General features: G+C 38.8%; 1 protein-coding gene across 1 annotated transcript; it reads right to left on the reverse strand.

Moving 5' to 3' along the window:
- Positions 1 to 1750: 1750 nt before the first annotated feature.
- Positions 1751 to 9268, reverse strand: mrps27 (mitochondrial ribosomal protein S27). The gene is made up of 11 exons (XM_079223007.1): positions 9202 to 9268; positions 8868 to 8945; positions 7762 to 7832; positions 7572 to 7630; positions 6974 to 7088; positions 6360 to 6438; positions 5377 to 5492; positions 5199 to 5301; positions 4973 to 5115; positions 3701 to 3871; positions 1751 to 3132 (listed from the first exon to the last, which is right to left on the reverse strand). Exons 2-11 carry the CDS (start codon positions 8932 to 8934, stop codon positions 2884 to 2886), a joined length of 1173 nt encoding a protein of 390 aa, XP_079079133.1. The 5' UTR covers positions 8935 to 8945; positions 9202 to 9268; the 3' UTR covers positions 1751 to 2883.
- Between the last annotated feature and the right edge of the window lie 4120 nt (positions 9269 to 13388).

The following is a 13388-nucleotide window of genomic DNA, read 5'->3' on the forward strand; positions in this document are numbered from 1 at the left end:
AAAGTGTCAGTTATTGAGCAAATATCCCATTGCATGTGTTGCACTTGGCATTTTTAATGGTCTACTTGAGGTCATTGTTTGTCTTTAACTCCGCCCTTCTTATTGAGCATATAACAGTTTGGGCTCATACAGCAGGTACTATAAATCACAATTTTATTTATGTAGTAAACACAAAGAATTGTATAATATGGCTCTTAAACTATATACTGTACTATATATCAAACAGAGATAAACTGAACTGACAAATAAAAAGATTAAAGCTACAGTTTTGTGAAAGAGATTTCATCATTGTTTGCTCAACAATACAAACAAAGGAATAGAAAGTCTCTTATAAATCTTATAAAGCAAAGAATTTTTTTTGTTTTAAGTTTTATAAGTTGGCATTTTGTGGCAAATGCTATTACATTTAATTGTATTATTATATATATTAATATAGCAGCTGATGATGCCAAAATGCATCAGACGGCAAATAAATCAAATTTCTAATTACCGCTGCTCAGCAGCCTAATTTATGACTGCTTAATATGTGAGCAATACACCGGTGTCAGGACACATAAAAGCCACGAATACCCTCAAAACAAACATGATTTGTTTTCACTTATCTCTTTAAAATGTTAAACACAAAGCAGCTGACTTTGATGAATAATGAAATATTAATAAACAGTTTTCTCTGGAGCCGAGAGCAACACGAGCAGCAGCCTCGTATCCTGTAACCTGCTTGGCAGAACAGGACAGGTGGAGCGGTGCGGTCTCACATATAATCACACATCCAAAATAAAAAATAGGAACTGAATCATGTTGACTTGAGTGAGAGGAAAGGAGAGAAAAAACACAAGATTGTGTAGTATTTACAACGAGGATATAAATGTGCAAAATCAAGTAGAAAGTACTGTTCAGAGTGGATAGTATATTAAACCTAAAAGATTACAGGATGTGCTGGCTTTATTGTAAATGATCTTACCAGCTGAAGTACCTTTATTCTACAAATACGGTAGCAGGTGTTCTGTATCCAGGCTCCACACTGATCCTGTCTAATGCATCCCCTCTCCTCTTCCACATTTTGTAATATTTACATATGTCAAGTGATATGTCATGACCCACATCGCTGACAAACCACACACACACAGGTCCTAAAACCTTAAAAGGCTCTGGGCATCAGATAACCACTGATGTGGATGTCAAACTTCCTGACTTCCACATCGGTGTTAGCACACCTGTTTGACTCTTGTTCAAACACCTGCAATGACGGACACAAAGACAAACACTTGTGTTACTTTTAAACCAGTGATTTTTAGTTGAGTTTGAGGACAAAGGATTATTGACTTTTTATTTTTTTTCATTTTATTCCTGCGGGTTAAAGCTAATTCATTGTCTGCAGATTTTACCCAGTGGCAGATAAGCATCTGTGGAGTGAAGCTGGTATAAGATGAAAACGTTCATGAAGATAGAGGCCCTTTTCTTTTTGATAATTACTCTTAAGGTTGCGGTAAAGATGAAAGACTTCAATCGGATGCTACGAAACATCCATGGCAAAAAGCAGTAAACAATGTAAACAGGAAGTCACATCAAAAGCTGAAACATCCAAACTTCCAAATATTAGTTTTAGGAGGTCAAACTATATATTTAAATTAACTGTTGCTGACCCTTCGTGAAGGGAGCAATGACTTCACATGCAAGAAGAAACTTGTGTCAGAGCTCGTGGCCGTTATTTGATCCCTCCGCCGTTTATTAGTGTTTTGTGAGATGTGATTTATAACCAGTTACATTGCTATTAAGCAGGTCAGACACGTTGACCATATTCCATACAACCTCCATAACTCTATCTAAACAGGCTTACATTAGGCTTCAATCTAGTCGTGTGTTAATCTCCATTTAATCATTTTACAGTCATAAATACAGACAACTGGCTCCAAGAGAGTAAACTGCGACCCTGAGCTGTTTCTAAGGTCAAGTAAAAAAAGATGGATAGAAGTAAATATGAGTAATGAAATGAAATGGCTAAATTACACTTCTAGTGCTCAAATATAAGAAAACATTGACAATGGGTCTCACAAAGCAGTCAGTAAGGAGCATTCTGTGCTGTTTCCCAAGACCATGTCCTGAATACTGAATAGCTGCCACATAATGTGGAATGAAGGCATTATGTGCACAACTGCAACAACATTTTCTCCTCCAAAGATCTATTATCTTATCTTTCTAAAGCCGAAACAATTCAGGCTTTACCTGAATTGTTTTTCGACTGCACAGATTCCTCGTGCAATAGCACCGCCATGTATTTCTCACAGATGTGCACTTTGACTCTATTCTTACGGTTATCAGGATCTATACTGCAGGATTTGATTTCCATTGTGAACAAAAAATGTTTTTTTGGCGATTAATGCATTCCTTTCTATGCAAATCATCTGGTTCTCCCTAGATATCAGTTATCAGCAAATTCTTTAGCGCAATACCCCTTTCAATCCTGTGAGAAAACTCACATGAACACAAGAAAACACACACACACACACACACACACACACAGGAAACGGAGCGGGAGGATGTGATGGTAATCCTCCCACTCCGCTTACATGAAGTCATCTGACCGTCAGGCTCAACAATCGACGTGTGCACATGTTCAAATAATGATATATCCCAGAAAAAAAACAATAATGTGACACAATTACTGACAATAATGAAAATTAATCGTATTTTGACAATATATTTATATATTGCTGTAAAAACAGAGCAATACTTATCGCATAAGCAAACTTAAATTGTTATATGCAAAAGTAACAAGTGACACGAGGAGATATTTTGACATTTTATACACATAAAACTCCTATTAAACAAATACAACGTGCATAGGCGACGGACAGTTCAGAGATCTCGATGCAGGTCGGGTCTCTACGCCTGCTGGGCCGCGGCCTTGGCATCTAGCCGCTCCTGTTTCTCCAGCTCCGCCTTCGCCCTCATCTCTTTCTCTCTCTGGATCAGCTGCTTATTCTCGGCCTCCCAGGCCTGCACCCGGATCAGGTACTGATCCAAGTCGGGTTTCTCCGCAGCGGCCAGGTCCTGCTGGGCCAGAGCGGCCACTGAAGCCTGGAAGGAGGCCGAGTCCACTTTACCCAGAGACTCCAGCTGGCTCCTCAGTTCCTGAAGAGGCGGAGACACAAAGAGACGTTCAAGCGCCGCATGGTTGACCTAGTAACTTGAGTGGCATATTAAATACACAAACATTACTGCTGTGAACCACAGAATTAGTGTCACATGTTGTAGACTAGTGCATCTGTGAATAAGACTTTTGGTCCGATTGACAGAGTTTTTTGACCACTATAAACAAAATGGAGCAATGTTGTCAAGAAAAACTGACATTTGCTAAATCGTTGTTTTATTCTTAAAAGCATTGAGACATCCCAACCAGCTGACCGCTGCACCGCTCAGTGGCATGAGCATCGCTTTAGGCTGCAAAGTCTCATCTCAAGAACCGGTAAGGAATATCGTAAACACCCCTGATGCAAACGTTTAGAGCAGATCATTGTTTTATCATTACGCACCGTAAGTTAACTAAGAATGTTGATTCGTTGATGTGTCAAACAAAAAATAAAGAAAGAAAACCTTAGTATGCGACCCACACACGTTAACACTGTTAATCTCATGTTTACCGGCTCGCGTAACGTAAATTAAGTAGCTACAAAACAGAAGCACACAACAAAACGCTCACCTTGAATCTGCTGACATACTGCGGTAGCTTAGCCTGCTCGGCCTGATCATCTTCATCGATGCCGACTTCTTTCTTCTCCTTCTCCTCCTCCTCACCTGCTGACTCCGCTCCGGAGGAGTCGCTGTCTGAGGAAGAGGACAGCTCCTGCAGCACGTCGTTCATGTCGTCCAGCTGAAAAATAATGAAAGGGAACTTTCAGTAGACAGAAAGATAATTATTTTCCATTTATTATGTTCACAAAATGTAAAGTGTAGTCCTGAAACAGCTGCTACTTAAATAAAAAAAAAGTACAAACTTTCGCAAAATGCAGTTCGTTATTTAAAGATTGCATGTGAAGACGAAAGAGGCTCTTAATCTTGGAACGGAGTAAGATTAACTGTCACCTGAGGCGGCGGCACCTTCCTTTGAGATGTAATATTTCCTCTCTGTCCTACGGTGTTATCTGCTCTGTCTACATTATTCCTGTGCCGCTGTCTGACACGCGCCGATTGCTTCCTGTTGCAATCAGTCTCAGAGACGTCTTCTGGGCTCCAGGCTCGTCAAAATCTCATTAGACGTGGACAAAGCTGGGCTGTTGGACTGGACAGCACAGGCCGGATTAGAGCGGCCACACCCGACTGTGTGGGTGCAAATATGTAAAAAAAACAATATGACCGCATGTGTGTTTTATCTCAGCGAGACTGTCTGTGTTATACACCCCACCTGGAAAGTAACAACTGTCTTGTGTGTGTGTGTGTGTGTGTGTGTGTGAGACTACACAGGATCTTATTCGAAAGAAAGTTTAACAGTCTGTGTTGTATTAACACTAATATGTGTGTGTGATGTGTGTGATGCCAAACCCACAGATAGGGAGAAGATCTAATTCAGTAAGAAGTTGCTCCCCCATATTTATCATAAAAGAGAAAATAGGTATTTCAGCTGTTATTATGGGATGTGAATCAATTTATGACGCACCTATACAATCATTTTTTTCTCCTGATACCAATTACTTCAACTCATGGTATCTGTTGATGCCTTGAACTGATCTCACTGCTCACTTTTCCCCAAATGTAAAAGCTGTTTACCTCCCTAGATTCTGTTTATCTGTGGTAACATGATGCCAGGCAGGGATTAAGCAAAAAGAAGAAGAAAAAAAGCGAAATAGCTTAATACTCAAGATCTTAAAATCTACTTTTTTTCCGACAGGGAAGTTTTTTATTTCCAATAATTGGACACACACACACACACACACACACACACACACTCTTTGCACTTGATTTTCTCAGCCCTTACTGTGTCTTTGGGCAGCTTGACGTCACCAGAAGCAGCGGCCACTCTCTCCATGACGGCCAGCGCTCGGCCCAGATATCCATGACCCCAGAAGAGAGGCATCCCTTTGAACACGGCATGTATGCCCTCTAACATCTCCACCTTGCCTGGATGGGGAAGGAGGAGGATGAAGAATGAGACAAACGGCCTAAAGCACCATCTCTGTGGGGGGAGAAACGCATCTACACACCCAGCAGAGCATTGCCGAGGAGCTGAGCGCCGAGGCCAACGGTGTTGTCTTCCCGCAGTCCACAGACGAGCAGCGATGCTCCGAACACACGCTCCTCTGACACCTGAACACACCGAGGAACAAGAGTGAGCATCTTTTTAGGATAAATGTTCGATGTTTCTGCTGCGGTGTCACTCACAGCGAGCTGTGGCCTCGTTGCTCGGTAACTGGCCAAGGCGTGCAGAGACAGGATCCGTGTGGAGGGAAGGTCGAAGGCCTCCTGAAGCATCACCTCTTCAACCACAGAGCATGCACCTGCACATTTACAACAAAACACATGACGTCATTTCCACGCGACACTTGTGTCGTTTTCTTTCTATGCCGTAAGTTATTTTTCTGGTAAATTCCTTTGGAAAATTATATTTTTTGTTTATTTTTAGTTCTTTTAGTAAAAAAAATGATATTGAATGCAATGCTTTTCAACTCTGGTCACCTGTTGACAAGTTAAAAAGGATAATTCTGGCGTTCTATATTTGTCTTTAAAAAAAAAAAAAAAAGACCAAAACTAACAATAGTCAATATTCCCTTCAAATGAAGCACACTTGTTTTTTTACACAGAAATCAAAAGAAAACTATTCTAGTTTTTTTACGTGCAAAATGAAAATGTGCATACAAACAGTTTCATTTTCAGAAATTACTTCACTGGTGTTCTTAAAAGTCTTTGAATTTTTGTTTTATGACAAAGATATGTCAGACTTTAGCTACAGAGGATCCATTTTGTGCTGCTTTTTTTTCTTTTCATTGGATTTTCTAATTATAAAAAATGTAGCATCAACAAAAACAACAACAATGTGGATGTGCAATACTAAAGTTATACCGTATCTAAGCACTAAATAAACAGTGAATTCCTGATTTTATCTGATGTAATCAGAACTTCAACATGCAACTACTATTTGCCAAAAACTAAAACTATTTACTTTCTCATGTTATTGCAGAAAAAAGAATCAGGCTTCCCCTTCACCTCCGTCTTTTACAAACAAGGAAAGCCATGTTTGAAATCCGATTATGGCAATTTGACAGACTGTCTGTTCCCACTCTGAGAAATATTCAACGAATGTGCTTTCATAGATTGTCCATTTTTCCCAAATATTTAATTGAAAACATGCTTTAAAAAAGCCTTACTTTTAAAGTCTCCATCCTTAATGTAAGAATCTATGAGCAGGTTGAAGGTGAAGTCATCTGGGAATATTCCATACTGGATCTGCACACACACAAACGTTTTTTTTTAACGTTATTTATCCGTGAACATTGACCATTTATCGTTCATGATTTGGTAAACACAGTGTATATCACACAATAACACAGCTGCTAGTTATAATGCGTCACTGACATCAAGACCTCTTATCTCACAGAAACACAATCAAAACAACATCAGAGGCGGCCAAACCGACCGAGTACGCTCCGCCTGACCTCACTGTAAACACACATCTGCTCTTGGAATAATTCAGTGATTCTCAGATACTACGACTCATTCGGGAACAGTACACATGCTGTGCTGTAAATGTCAAACATGTTTGACGTCATTTGTTTCTGCGCAGATCAGTTTGAAGATGCATCTGGGTGGTTGAGATCGGATCTGTGATCGCTCACTGCAGCCGTCGGCCTCGTTCAGGAGCCTCTGATCACATTTACTTTCTGATTATAAAGATTGGCGTCCTTTAAACTGACCAAAGAGTCTTCTGTGCTCAGTTTATTGTTATAAATATGAGGAGGGATTATATATATGTGTTGCGTACCTTGTTTTTAAGTGTGTACAGGGCCTTCTCTTTGGCCCCGTATTTTAGACACTGCCTCACCCAACTGTGAATGGTCCAGTCTCTCAGGTACCAACAGTTTGGACTGTGACGAAACCTAGCGGGATGAAAAAAAACACAAGGTTTTTCTTTTTTATATATCGATCACAGCTTTATTAGTGTGCAAGAAACAAGTTTTTTTTAAACAACAACTAAGCCCTAATAACCAAAATAGTAGGGTATGAGTATTTCATCAAGTAGAATTAAATCAATAAAAAATATAATTAGGATTTACAAGCTTCCCGAAGTGGAAAAGTATTCATTTAATTCTTACCTCATTAATGAAAATGCATGTGCAGTGAACAAGGATGCGATTAGGAAATGTACTAAATCTTATAATCACGAGAATGGGTGCAGATTCCAGAGGAAGCAGTAAACAGGAAAGGTATGGGGTTGCCCCGAACAAAGAAAACCATGTGACTGGTAAAAACAGAAAAGCCAAACAGACAATTCATTCCAAGAAAAGCCCCATGCACCACACAAAAAAACAACAAAGAAGCAGCAGAAACGGACGCAGAAAGAGTAAAATGATCCCTCTTACTTGTAAAGGTAGTACTCCGCTTGATCAACTTCCTCTCGAGAAGAAATGTTGTCAACAAACTGACAAACAAACAGAAAATATATAGTTACAGAAAGCTTTGTCACCACTGCCGTCAAATCCAAACTTATTTGTTGATTTACATGCGACAGATTGACAAATAAAAGCCGGGAGACGTAAAACTAGATCTTACCCGTGACACAGTCAGAGAACTAACTGGGAGATTCCTGTTGTATGTCCTGTCCATAGTGGTGGCCAGTACAGCTGTAAGGAAAGAAAAACAAGTTCATCATGTTCTATACAATCTAATCATTGTGTATTTTACTGTATGGCGGTGTATAATTGTACCCATGGAGTTTACTATCAGTGCAGCATAAGACTGCAGTGTTGCACTGCCACCCAGTGTCGATCGAGAGCACACACAGTAACGGTTTGTGTTCGACTGTTTGACCATTAATGCAACAAAAGTATGTCTTCATTCTTTTTTTATATGAAATAACCCGATGTATGTCAGCTACACATCACATTTCATCTCAAGTGTGATTATAGCGGGGTACGATACTGGTGCTATTACGGTATTTGAGTTTCAGCTAGATACAGATAATATTAAAAACAAATCCTTAAACAAGTCAACGACAACTTCAGAGTTTCATAAAGTCTTAACACAAAATAAACTAAGAATATTTGGCTACACTACATTAGACCTACAACCCAAAATTGGCAAAATTCTGATTACAAACTTTGGAAAATATCAGATCAAGAACAAAAGTCAAGTTAATTATAGGTATATTGCCCAATATCACTAATATAAAAATGCCCTCAAGGGTTAACAGAATAAAATTACAGAAAAGATAATCAGGTCATCTCAAAATCAGTTTTCAATACTTTCAGTCTATATCCCAAAAAGTACAGAAGTTAGATTTCAGCACTGACAAGTTGGGGCTGCATCTTTTACTATTCATGGTGTAATAAAAACATCACATGCAGGAGATCAATGTGTCCTCATTTTGCCTCAATTTGGAAGAGACTGCAACTTATACTATACTTAACTTGTACCCATTTAAGCTATTTCATATGTTCTATTTTTATTGTAAAGCACTTTGTAACTTGTTTTGAAATAGCAATATAAATGAAGTTATTACTAGTATTGGTTGATTCATTATAACAATTGTGTGTATTAGAGCTGACCATAGAGGATTAGCTACATTGGGTTCTTCTGTACACATCCTGACCTCTATTGGTGGAGACTAGTTAGGATAGTTAACTTAACTATAATCGTTAGACAGTTAGATCTCTTACACAGGTTCTGAGGATCCTTCTCCCTCGACTCCCACACGCTGGTGTCGGTGTAAGCTGCGGAGAGCATCCATCTCCTGGCTGCGAACACAAGCAGTCAACCAGGTCATGCAGACACACACACAACAGGTCTATAAGCTGGTTTCACTTTAGGAGACCTCAACAGTGTTGAAACCTCTGATTGGTGTCTATAAGGTTAGCTAGTCAGCTAACGACATGAACTGGAGACGTTTACCTCTAAAACATCAGAATAAAGGCAAAGAAATAGAAGGTAAACAAAGAAATACGATCATATTTAACTATATTGTTATTGTGGCCAGATGAGAGGAGTGTTTACCTGAGAGAGACGGAGATAAACGTTTAACTTTGACAGCTGCAGTCACACATCGCTTCCAAATGGACGCCGCCATGTTTGGACGATACCACTTCTTAGTCGGGGCGGGGGGGAATATGAGAGGGTTATACCAAAAGCAAGACACCACGGAAATGGGCTACTAACCCTACTAACGTTGTATTTTTTTTTTGATTTGCACTGAAACAGTATACTGTTTAATATTCACTAAATAACGTTGAAAAGACAGAACTTAATAAATGCATAATTAATTAATAATTCATTCATTCATAATAATTCATAAAAATAGTCATGCTTATACCAAATTTCAGCATATTTACCCATTAATGAGTATAAACAGCAAATAAAAAAAATATTTGCCTTTCTAAATAAAAGAAATTTGCTCAAAAGGCCTGAAGGGATAATTATTTTTACAAACATGTGTATCATTTTTTTAATCTTCTACAAGCAATATCCTTGGACAGATTGATTGACATCAGTAAAATGCACACATGCATTGGTTGGCTGGGTCGGATTAAGTATCTCAGTTGCAGGGATGTTCTTTCTTTGACATTAGGCGAAATCTCTTGAATATTGTACATTAAATGAGGTCACAACACAGCACGGTACATATGTTGCAACACTAGATGGCGCTGTTTGTATGAGAAGGAGACAAAGACGTGGCCCGTGGCACTGCACATGAAGCCATGCAAAGTCCCACTGTTAGTCACTCAGCATCATGGATGACTGCTTCCTGAGGCTTCTCAGGACATTAGATGTATGCAGTCATGTTTAAAAGGTTGCATACAATCCCTGGAATAGTAACACACCCTCAAAGTAACGCACAAGGCATGATGGCACCCTAAACTGAGAGTAAAGCTGTTTTATTTTCCAGAACATTCCCATAAAGCATATTTATTTCTCTGTGTCCAGCAGGGCCTTTGACCTGCTGTCCTCTCTCCCTTTCAGTGCTTTTGTTTGAGATGATGACAGCCCTCAGCTAATTACAGCAAGTTGTCTTGGCCGTGGGTCAAAGGAGGTGACAGGTTGCGACTGGGGTGGGACAGTTTTGTTTTAACAAAACGTGAAAGAATCTCAGCACCATCTCGTTTTCTCATTTGCCAGCAAAACAGGAAGCTCTTGCACGAGCTGCACTAGAGAGACCGGACAGGAAATAAACATTTCTCCACGCACACACGTGGGGATGCAGCTTTCTTTTCAGGAATATTCTCTATACTGTTCCATTGTTGTGCTTCGTTGGTGCACTGCTGTGTCCTCTTGTTGGTGTTGTTGGAGCCAATAGTGAGCGATCACTTTTCATCTGAAGTCTAAAACTTCTTCACCCATCTGGGCTGTTTGTTTGTGGTCCAGTGAGACAAAGAATTCAGATGTGTTTCTTTTCAGCAGCTTAGTTACGCGCCCATCTTTTCTGCTCCTTATTTTATTCCAAAGCCGTGGCATCGCATGTTGTAGCACATTACACAGTGTCTGATAGGTAAGTGAGACAGAAAGGCAGAAGACACAAAAACACATGATGTGAGTCGTTTTGTTGAGGTACTTTTTTCCCAGCAATAACAACACTATTGGATGTAGTGACTGTGTTGTTATGCTGGAGATACATCACATGTCGCTCAATCAATCAAATAAGAGAATCAACAGTAATATGCTGATTATCATATTGATTTGGAGTTTTATATATTTGCAGTTAAATTGAAAACAAACAGCATATAAAGTGTATGCAGGAAGATGGGAAAAATGCTCTTCAAGTGCTTATTCTTTGCCTCTAGTGGGGTTGTATTTTTTTTATGTGGCAAACGTATATAAAGGTTTTGACCTGAAATACAAAACAAAATTGTTGAAGTCTTTTTTAGATATGGGAAGATGTAGCTTTAACCTCTTCTTGATAGATACATTCTGTATACACAGGATACAGGATATTTTGAGCCTGGACATCATGAAATGTGGTTTAACATTTGTATTTATATGTTTAAGGCCAACCACAACGTGTGTCTCAGTAAATGTGTACCATCAACTGTATTTTACAGCTTTATTTGAGTTAATAATGATGATGACGATGATACTGATTCACAAATCTGTATTTGTCTTTTTCCTATCTTTCCATCTCGTCATGGTTATGATTGTCGTGTGTTTGCCGAGCAGAACAAACAACTTCTTCCACCACAGGATTCATGTTCCCATCAGTATACCTTATCTCCCGCATGTGTGGGTCTTTGCATTGCCATGATCTCTAAAGTTTCAGTTCGTTAAAAACACACAGGAGGGATAAAATAACCTCGTGAAACATCATCCTCTTTGAGGTGTGGTCGGTTATATGGTTCCTCAGAGATTGCACAACACGATGCTGCTGAGAGGAGCTGATTCCAGATAGTAGACCGTGACAACAAACTGAGGGCTCCTCTCTGATGGTGGTTGGGATTGAACCGTGTAGGTGAGTAAAGGAAAGGGGAGGAGGATGTGAGAACTTCCTCAAACTGTTTGCAGTTTCGCCCTGTTGGACATGGTGGTCGTCACTGGTAGAAATGGAGAAGCTGCTGTTCTGCATTTCATCTGACAAGAAAAGGACTCGCTGTTTACCTGAACCGGCACAGCAGGGTGAGGGATAAGTGGTTCCACGGCCCAGAGAGCTGGGAGTCATGTAGAAACACAGTGAATAAATTACCTTTTGCTCATGCGATACACAGTCAATTGTATTCAAATTGAAAAAAAAAGTTCTCTAAAAAATATAACATTTGCTCGCAGTCTTAATAGAGTAAAATCTACTCTTGCCTCAGAGTTAATAATTCAGAGTATTTTTTTAACTATATTTGGTGTTCATATTTATCTCTACATGATGATATATTTACTAGAACTAGATTAAATTCTATATAGAATTCTATATAGAACTAGATTCAACTCAAAATAGAATTATATAGAACTAGATTAAATTCGGTATATAATTCTATATATAACTAGATTCAAATCAATATATAATTCTATAGAACTAGATTCAACTCAAAATAGAATTATATAGAACTAGATTCAATTCTATGTAGAATTCTATATAGAATTGGATTCAACTCCCTTCAGCTCTCTTCCTCCCATAAACCGTGGTGGGCGTGGTCACGATGTTTTACTCCAATAGATTTTATTCTTGCTCCTAGTCTACAGGCTACAGCTAATTACGCTCCAAAATGATGAAATATTACTACTTTAGAGGAAAATAATAGTAACTCCGAAAAAATTACTCCCCTGTGTTTCCTGTGTACAAGAAAAGATGATCATGATGATGTATCTTCTTCGCCATATAGAAAAAAAACTTTTCCATTCTTGTAAAATTTCTGTTTTCAGTGAGGCTTCTGCAATGAGCAGAAACAATGCTTTCTTCTGAGTCATACAGACATATAAAGCCTTTGTCTGGGACACCCACTGTGTCCGTCACGGCTGTTTGATCGCAACCTAAAAGAGAGAAGGGGAGAGGTGTTTTCTCTTCCTCTTCCTCTGCTTTGAAAGAGAAGCAGGAGGAGAAAGACAAGCTTTTTGAAACTCACGGCAATCACCTCTGGCTCGGTAAAGTACGTGTCAGGCTGGTTTCATATTCTTTCAAAAGGCTCGTGTTTATGAGGCGTCTAAAAGCACAAACAGCAGCTTCATTTAACGGGTTCATGCGTCAAGTTTTTATTTTTGTATTAGCAGACAAAGGATTTAAAAAAAAAACGAAATCTAAACATTAGACATAAAAAACAAAATCACAGTTTATTTCTTAAAGAAACCAAAGATTTGAAAAACTCAAGCTTTGTCATATCAAAAACACAATGTCCCACAAACAAACAAAATAAACTCAACACATGCACAATGGTTTGAGGAATAACACATTTTTGATTTTAATATCATAGATTTATACATTTAAAAGACAGCTAAAGTTAAGCGAAATTGCATATTTCAGTCAATGTTGCAAGATTATTTGTAAAAAAAACATTTGCATTATATTTACTCATTACTCATCATACTTATCCACTCATAAAAGCACATTAACCCTCTGTCAGTGACTGTTAATCCGTGTATGATATGTTCTGTACATGCATTACGCTTCACAGCTTTGTACTTCAGTTACTTCACTGTTACTTTCTGCTCGGTTAATAAAAATGATATGTTCATCTTTCTTCTTTCGGTTCTAAACTACTAGACCACATGAT

This window comes from Taurulus bubalis, assembly GCF_910589615.1.
Source record: "Taurulus bubalis genome assembly, chromosome: 8".
NCBI lineage: Eukaryota > Metazoa > Chordata > Actinopteri > Perciformes > Cottidae > Taurulus > Taurulus bubalis.

Coding starts and splice junctions, on each gene's coding strand:
- mrps27 (XM_079223007.1), bottom strand. CDS start 8,934: ATGCTCTCCGCAGCTTACACCGACACCAGCGTGTGGGAGTCGAGGGAG. Junction 7,631..7,761: donor GTTCTCTGACTGTGTCACGG/GTAAGATCTAGT, acceptor TTTGTTTGTCAG/TTTGTTGACAACATTTCTTC. Junction 5,493..6,359: donor TAAGGATGGAGACTTTAAAA/GTAAGGCTTTTT, acceptor GTAAATGTGCAG/GTGCATGCTCTGTGGTTGAA.